The sequence below is a fragment of the Hippocampus comes genome, unplaced genomic scaffold (genome assembly GCF_001891065.2).
Source record: "Hippocampus comes isolate QL1 unplaced genomic scaffold, H_comes_QL1_v1.1 scaffold367, whole genome shotgun sequence".
Lineage (NCBI taxonomy): Eukaryota > Metazoa > Chordata > Actinopteri > Syngnathiformes > Syngnathidae > Hippocampus > Hippocampus comes.
In genome coordinates, this window is record NW_017805741.1 from 775,685 (window position 1) to 784,367 (window position 8,683).

An 8,683-nucleotide genomic window follows, 5' to 3' on the forward strand; every position below is an offset into this window, starting at 1 on the left:
AGGGATTCAGAAATGCATCCGGAAGCTGTCGTGGGCTCCCTATACGTTGTGGTTTGACTTTTTTTTTCCCTTTGTTTCATCGCCGAGCATGAATTAACCTTCAAAGTAAAACAAAGTCCGGGTCACTGGAGTAGGAACACGACTGGAATTTCTCACGGGTTCTATTTTGAATACTTACTGTGATGGCAAACCGGAACCTACCTGGTCAGGGACTCTGGCTTGATTTTTCAGCACCGCCTTCCTCTTGCTGCGCTTCGGAACGCGCAGCTCATCACACTCATACGCTCCCCTTCTCCCTCCCCGTTGACGCACGTCCGTGTAGCTGAACAAGTTGGTTTTGTAAAGTCCGAACATTCACGGGTGCTCGCCAAGGCTACACTTGTTTTGTTTTTGTTTGTGTTTTTTTTTTTATCGTTGATGTTTTGCTGGCGTAGGGTGTTCGAAGGGCAGCTTAAATGACAAGAGGCACGCACTGACTTTCTCCGCACAGGACGCGCGATGGAGGTGAAAGGACCGCTGCGGTGTAAGATGGTGGTGGTCGGGGACACGCGGTGTGGCAAAACGGCCCTGTTGCACGTTTTCGCCAAGGACTCGTACTCAGAGGTAAGCGTGCAAGACATCAGGATCTGTTTTGGCCACGGTGAGTTGGTGGCAAGTCCGTGAGCGCTTTTACGCGTGACGCGCGAGGAAATCTGGATTCTTTTCGGTCATTTAGACTCGATTGTTCAAAAGTTTGGATTCACTCACTCAAAAATGTTGAATGTATTATTTTTCTGAAGAAAGGCACCGTGCTCCCGTCTCATGAATGTCACACTAAACGAATCGGAATGACAATGTCGGCAGTGCAAAGGATGGATGTGCTTTTCTTCAAAAAATAATTTCTGCTTTAAGACGCCCCCCATAAATTTAAACGGTAGTGCACATATAAAATTGCTTTCATGGAAGACATTCAATTGTCTGGGTGGCCCCAAACATTTGAACCTGTTGTGATTTATCTTTGTCTTTTTTTTAAACTTATTTGTAAGTATTTCTTCATCATATACAGTATAAGCATGATGTGATTTAAAAAATGAATGACATGAAAATACTGACATTATTTTGATTATTTTCTTTGGCCATGACAAGTCCACGTAAAATCCATGCGCTTTTTATGCATGACAAATACTTCTTTTTTTTTTAACACTGGTTTGACGACACCAGTAGCCTCAAGCAACACACTGAATGAATGTCAGCAACTCATCACTTTTTTTTTCCAAGCACTTAAAAAAACCCATCACCTGTAATAAAGAGCTGCTAAGTGAACATCAAACCTAATGACTGAAATAATCAGTGAATATATACTCGTTGGAGGTATATGCATGTTTTCGACTTTGTCTCATATGGTCCGGTCTCATTTGCAGAGTTACGTCCCGACGGTGTTTGAGAACTACACCGCCAGCTTTGAGATCGACAAGCAGCGCATCGAGCTCAACATGTGGGACACGTCAGGTAAGATGTTTCTTTGTTTGTTTGAACGGGAAGTCAACCCCAACATTTCCTTGCATCCGCACTAGTCCAACGACGGCATTCGGATTCGGATGGCGCTTGTGCAGTGGAGTGGCAAAATCCATCCGCTTTTGGCCAGCGGCCATTTTGCCCACTTCCTGTCGGCTGGAAATGACATCGCAGTGGCTCAGGTCATGCCCAATCACGGCTCGCCTGTTTTCTGTTTTTGACTTGGACGGCCGTAAGAAACAGCCGCAAAAGAAAACCAAACTGGTTTGCGCACAAAGAGCTCGCCAGACAAGACGGACGGGCTTTTGACATCCATGCTGGGGGAAACACGCACTGTGATGCAAACATCCGCACTTTTTTTTTCTCCTTCTTGAGTAACCGTGATGGCGGGCAACTTGAATAAATGTTGGAGGGTGCCACATTAAAAAAACCCCATCACCTGTAATAAAGAGCTGCTAAGTGAACATCAAACCTAATGACTGAAATAATCAGTGAATATATACTCGTTGGAGGTATATGCATGTTTTCGACTTTGTCTCATATGGTCCGGTCTCATTTGCAGAGTTACGTCCCGACGGTGTTTGAGAACTACACCGCCAGCTTTGAGATCGACAAGCAGCGCATCGAGCTCAACATGTGGGACACGTCAGGTAAGATGTTTCTTTGTTTGTTTGTTTGAACGGGAAGTCAACCCCAACATTTCCTTGCATCCGCACTAGTCCAACGACGGCATTCGGATTCGGATGGCGCTTGTGCAGTGGAGTGGCAAAATCCATCCGCTTTTGGCCAGCGGCCATTTTGCCCACTTCCTGTCGGCTGGAAATGACATCGCAGTGGCTCAGTTCATGCCCAATCACGGCTCGCCTGTTTTCTGTTTTTGACTTGGACGGCCGTAAGAAACAGCCGCAAAAGAAAACCAAACTGGTTTGCGCACAAAGAGCTCGCCAGACAAGACGGACGGGCTTTTGACATCCATGCTGGGGGAAACACGCACTGTGATGCAAACATCCGCACTTTTTTTTTCTCCTTCTTGAGTAACCGTGATGGCGGGCAACTTGAATAAATGTTGGAGGGTGCCACACAGGTGCTTTTGACCAAAATTTGAAGTACGAACAAACTGCGCCAATCCGGAAAATCCACCTATTTATTGATGGCAAAATATGATGAGAGAGATATTATTTGAAAACCCCCAAATTCCTCTTGATAAGCCTCGCACGCTCAATTGATGGTCGCAAAAGTAGCTGGTTGTCTTTTTTGTTCAAGCTGGAACCTCTTCCGTGCTCTGTGACGAAATGCGGTCAAATCGAGACACTGCGGTTGGACAAAAGAAGAGTCGCGCTTCAAAGACGAAACCAATGACAAAGCCAGTCCAATATTTCCTTCCAACCGTGCCTGCCACCGACCATTTGGGCTGGCATAAAAATCGAATCAAAACAAAGGGTTCAAAAGAACACGTAGCATTAGCTAGGCTGCTCAGGCTAGCGCCGATCGAGCTAGCTGAAGCTAAGGACAGAAGACTAGCCCCGATGTTCCGGATGCGATTCATTTCTGACAACTCAAGAAATGTTTCAGAGTGTTCAGACCAAACAAGAGGGACAACTGGGATCAAAACAAATCAAGGAATGTTCCATTTTAAGTGAGAGGCAGAAACATCATCATCTCAGCAGGGCGTCTGTTTGTTGAAACGTGCGGGCGCGCATCGCCCGATTAGCCGCACTCGACTTCTGTTTGTTTGTGCGCTACTGAATAATAATCACATCAAGCTGCAATTTGAGTTGGAGGAAAAAAAACGATCCCATAACACAGCGGGAATGCGGAAGAGAGAAAGGCTACTCCGACAACAACAAAAGGACAAACGTGCTTTTAAGAGTCAGGAATATGACTGCGCTGTGATGGAAGATGTCATCAGGGAGGCCTTCAATTTATGCATGACAAATACTTTTTTTTTTTTTTTTAAACACTGGTTTGACGACACCAGTAGCCTCAAGCAACTCACTGAATGCATGACAGCAACTCATCACTTTTTTTTTTCGAGCACTTAAAAAAACCCCATCACCTGTAATAAAGAGCTGCTGAGTGAACATCAAACCTAATGACTGAAATAATCAGTGAATATATACTCGTTGGAGGTATATGCATGTTTTCGACTTTGTCTCATATGGTCCGGTCTCATTTGCAGAGTTACGTCCCGACGGTGTTTGAGAACTACACCGCCAGCTTTGAGATCGACAAGCAGCGCATCGAGCTCAACATGTGGGACACGTCAGGTAAGATGTTTCTTTGTTTGTTTGTTTGAACGGGAAGTCAACACCAACATTTCCTTGCACCCGCACTAGTCCAACGACGGCATTCTGATTCGGATGGCGCTTGTGCAGTGGAGTGGCAAAATCCATCCGCTTTTGGCCAGCGGCCATTTTGCCCACTTCCTGTCGGCTGGAAATGACATCGCAGTGGCTCAGTTCATGCCCAATCACGGCTCGCCTGTTTTCTGTTTTTGACTTGGACGGCCGTAAGAAACAGCCGCAAAAGAAAACCAAACTGGTTTGCGCACAAAGAGCTCGCCAGACAAGACGGACGGGCTTTTGACATCCATGCTGGGGGAAACACGCACTGTGATGCAAACATCCCCACTTTTTTTTTCTCCTTCTTGAGTAACCGTGATGGCGGGCAACTTGAATAAATGTTGGAGGGTGCCACACAGGTGCTTTTGACCAAAATTTGAAGTACGAACAAACTGCGCCAATCCGGAAAATCCACCTATTTATTGATGGCAAAATATGATGAGAGAGATATTATTTGAAAACCCCCAAATTCCTCTTGATAAGCCTCGCACGCTCAATTGATGGTCGCAAAAGTAGCTGGTTGTCTTTTTTGTTGAAGCTGGAACCTCTTCCGTGCTCTGTGACGAAATGCGGTCAAATCGAGACACTGCGGTTGGACAAAAGAAGAGTCGCGCTTCAAAGACGAAACCAATGACAAAGCCAGTCCAATATTTCCTTCCAACCGTGCCTGCCACCGACCATTTGGGCTGGCATAAAAATGGAATCAAAACAAAGGGTTCGAAAGAACACGCAGCATTAGCTAGGCTGCTCAGGCTAGCGCCGATCGAGCTAGCTGAAGCTAAGGACAGAAGACTAGCCCCGATGTTCCGGATGCGATTCATTTCTGACAACTCAAGAAATGTTTCAGAGTGTTCAGACCAAACAAGAGGGACAACTGGGATCAAAACAAATCAAGGAATGTTCCATTTTAAGTGAGAGGCAGAAACATCATCATCTCAGTGGGGCGTTTCTGTTTGTTGAAACGTGCGGGCGCGCATCGCCCGATTAGCCGCACTCGACTTCTGTTTGTTTGTGCGCTACTGAATAATAATCACATCAAGCTGCAATTTGAGTTGGAGGAAAAAAAACGATCCCATAACACAGCGGGAATGCGGAAGAGAGAAAGGCTACTCCGACAACAACAAAAGGACAAACGTGCTTTTAAGAGTCAGGAATATGACTGCGCTGTGATGGAAGATGTCATCAGGGAGGCCTTCAAGGTGTGCGGACGTGTGCGTCGGCGCACGCTCGTGAATTATGCACGGCGTCGCCAAAGACGAAGAGATAGAGCAGGCGCCCCGATCGTCTCTTATCACTTCTTTTACAGCTTACGGCTTGACTGACGAAATAAATGGTGGATTTTCACTCCGAGCGCCGACGGAGTGTGAGAAGAAGTCGATAAGAGCGGTGAAAATTGCTAACAAGATTTAGTAGAAGCGCAGATGAGATAAATATGCCCTGCGGTTGTTTTTTTTTTTTTTTAGGGGGGGCGCATCTGAGAGGTGCTCAGTCGGGCTCATTAAAGGTTGTTTCAGCAGAGACATTCTGCCTCATTCAAACTTTATATTCCACTTTGCTCAACTCCGAGTTCATGGTTCCACGTCCAGTTAGCAGTTAGCAAATGAATGGAAAAAGATGAACAAACGAGCGGGAAATCCCAGCTGACGCAACTCGCAAGTGTCCGCCGACGATTGTTCTGAAGAAGAAAACAACACACACAGACACACAAAGCCCATCATCAATCGAATAGTAAAAAGCGAGTTTGACCGAGTAGGCCCATTTGGGGGGGGGGGGGGGGGGGGGTTATTGGAATCCTCCGTCAACGTGCTGACGCTGTGTCTTTTGGGCCACAAAAGCACAACGTGTTGCGGACCGGGCCGCAAGTGGCGTTGGAATGTTGCCACAATGGCCCTAATTCAGGGTTGCCCCCCCCGGGCATTGTCAACCTGCAGGTGACGAGCCATTCGTGATGCAACGCTCGCACGGCCCTCGCTTGAGTCCCATGCTGCTAAACGGAACTCATCACCGTCAGCCAGCGAGTGCTTGACAATCGCAGTCCACATGCTACTTAGTCACAACTTTGCCAGAAAGTCCAATGGGCGGCAAAGTGACGACCGCCGCGTATCCGGGGGGGCATCGAGTACTCCAGAGTGAGCGAGGTGGAGCCGAGGGGCCGACCGCAAAGCAATTTTTGAGGCCCGTGCAGAATCAAATTCCGATGGTGGCTTCATATGAAAAAGGAACAGAATAAAAATGACGATTTTGGTCGCTTAACGGTGACAGCAATAAAAATGCAGATGACGGGAAGAGCGTTTGGCTGCTTTCTAACACTTTGTCCTCTCGTCTTTGGGTTCTGTTGTAAAGCGCTCGACAAATTCAATGTATTCTTCTCTACAAATTCAATGTATTCTTCTTTTTATCATTATATTGCATAAGATGCCGTCATCCGTCTGTAAATGTTGGTGGGTTGAGCTGTCAATGTGTCCCCCCCTCACCCCCCATTGACAGGTTCTGCCTACTACGACAACGTGCGGCCATTAGCGTACCCGGATTCGGACGCCGTCCTCATCTGCTTCGACATCAGCCGACCGGAGACGCTGGACAGTGTTTTGAAAAAGGTGAGTGTGGCTTTTTTTTTGGGGGGGGGGGGGGCGAAAATCCCAATTGGTTTTTTTTTTCGCTCCAATCGATTTCAAATGCAATTATTTGGGGCGTTGATAAATGCCACGGGGGCGGCGTGTCTCCGAGTAGCCTTTGATGACTCGGCTGACATCCCTCATCATTCATCACGCGACATCATCAGCGCAGCGAAGGAAAAGCGCGCGTCACAATCGAGGGTGAACAAAATTCTCCGCTCGCCAAACTTGAACTTGGCCCTCACGTATACCAGTTGACACAATTGCAAGAGGCACGCCGAAGTGACGCATCGGCTGAGCGCCAATGAAACGTGCTTGAGCGATCTGCGCCAAGATGATGACGAGTCGCCGTGTGTATTTCATAACCGCGCCTGACAGAGTGAGCCATCACGCTGCCCTTCAGTTATCCTTTTAACTTCCTCCCCAGAGTTTGAAAAATAGCTCTCGAGTTGGAATCGCTTCTAGTCTTCAATTGTGTGTCCTTTGTTGCCTCCGAAATCTGCACTATTGGAGAAATGACTCGGCGGGCGATATAGTATTCGCTGGGGCTTTCTAAATATCACTTGAATGCCGTGGCAGAAATGTCCATTTCTTGCACAATGCCAGCCAATTTCCCTGCTGGGCTATCAAGAGAAAATTCCACACGAGCGCATTAGTGGCCGACTCCCCGCGTCACACATCATCAGCCATGCTCGCAACGTATTACGAGGTGTGAAAGCGCAGTTTCCATTTGACTGGGCTCAAACTGGACAAAAAAACCCAACAACATTTAAAATATTCACAATCTTTGCGAAAGCGGCAAGTGGAGGGCAAGGCTAAAAATAGCAGCATCTTCCATACACTGTGTGTCATATAGCGTGAATTCATACCATACTGCCAGAGGCATTGCCAAGTACCGCAAGTTGCTCGCTTTTCGAAAGTGCCCGGAGGTCCCCGTGCCTTCGCTCGCCAAGCGCATGACGTGCTCATCTCAAGCGCCGCCCTTGGGCGGTTGCTCGGCCTTTGGCTCGTCGGGACAATCCGGGAGAAAAGAGCCCCTTGTAGACAAGCAGAAAGGGTACAAGTGGAGTCTTTGCCGGTGTCAGGACGGGAGGAAACAATGAGACGCGCCACAGAGAAAGTTTGGAACGGCTCCGCCATGTGAAAGTGAGCGTTGTTCCAATTCACAACCCCCCCCCCAAAAAAAAAAAAACTTAGCTTATCTGGGATGGCTTTGGCTGGAGTGGTTCATCGTTTCCAAGCTCAGACGGCTTTGGCTCCTCTGCAGTGGCAAGGCGAGACGCAGGAGTTCTGCCCCAACGCCAAAGTGGTGCTGGTGGGCTGCAAGTTGGACCTCAGGACGGACGTCAACATCATGAGGGAGCTTTCCAAACACAGACTCATTCCCGTCACCCATGAACAGGTGAGGAGAAATCTCCCTTTTGCCCCCTCATCCCAATCAATCGTGCGCAGTCTTCCACCACTCAAGAACGTCCCCTGAAACAAACGCACACAAACTCTTGGAAAATTTTCGGTTTTGCAGCGGATTCACTTCAACAAACGCAAGAAAACTTCGAACAAAGCGGGAAGACAAACACGGGAGGGATGCGCGCCGCCACATTGGTTGTGCTTGCCTCTTGGAGAAAGGAGCGTTGCCCCGCATGAATTATTAATCGACCATTTTCATGTCAATGTGAATTCCCGAGTCTGGGAATCCAACCACTTGTTCTTTTTTTTTTCCAATTCTCCATCAACGAAAAGCCAACAACCCTCATTGCGCCGACAGTAATTGCCACATTCGGCTTTTACCTTCGACATCAAGCGACTTCAGTTGGAATATGGATGAAGGCAAACCTCTTTTATCCTCGTCTTTTTCCACTGTTGGCAAACTAACGAGAGGACCGCCGCAAAGAATCACTTTCCTGCCCTTCATTGTTTGGGTGCAGACCCAGTCTTTCATCAGGTGACTGACACGAGGGTTCCTTTCAAACAAGCGCCTTTTTTGTCCTCGCAGGGTACTCATCTGGCGAGACAGATCGGCGCCGCGGCCTACGCCGAGTGCACCTCCAAGGAGCGCCCGCCCGCCATCAGGAAGGCGCGCGCCAAGAGCTGCGTGCTCATGTGAGCCGGGAAGAAACTTAATTTATTTAGTCTTTGCGCCGCTTGGAGGGGGGAGGACAATGCGAGGTCGAGCGTACAGTTTTGTTTTGGTGCGGCTCCCGATCCGTAACCAAGCGTCGGACGTCGGGAGAC

General features: G+C 48.1%; 1 protein-coding gene across 1 annotated transcript; it reads left to right on the top strand.

Annotated features, from left to right (window-relative positions):
* The first annotated feature begins 263 nt into the window (after window positions 1-263).
* On the top strand, window positions 264-8,555 carry LOC109523879 (rho-related GTP-binding protein RhoN-like). The gene is made up of 5 exons (XM_019883319.1): window positions 264-603; window positions 1,401-1,488; window positions 6,324-6,433; window positions 7,719-7,853; window positions 8,445-8,555. The coding sequence occupies exons 1-5, from the start codon at window positions 499-501 to the stop codon at window positions 8,553-8,555; spliced, it is 549 nt and encodes a 182-aa protein (XP_019738878.1). The 5' UTR covers window positions 264-498.
* The last annotated feature ends 128 nt before the right edge of the window (window positions 8,556-8,683 follow it).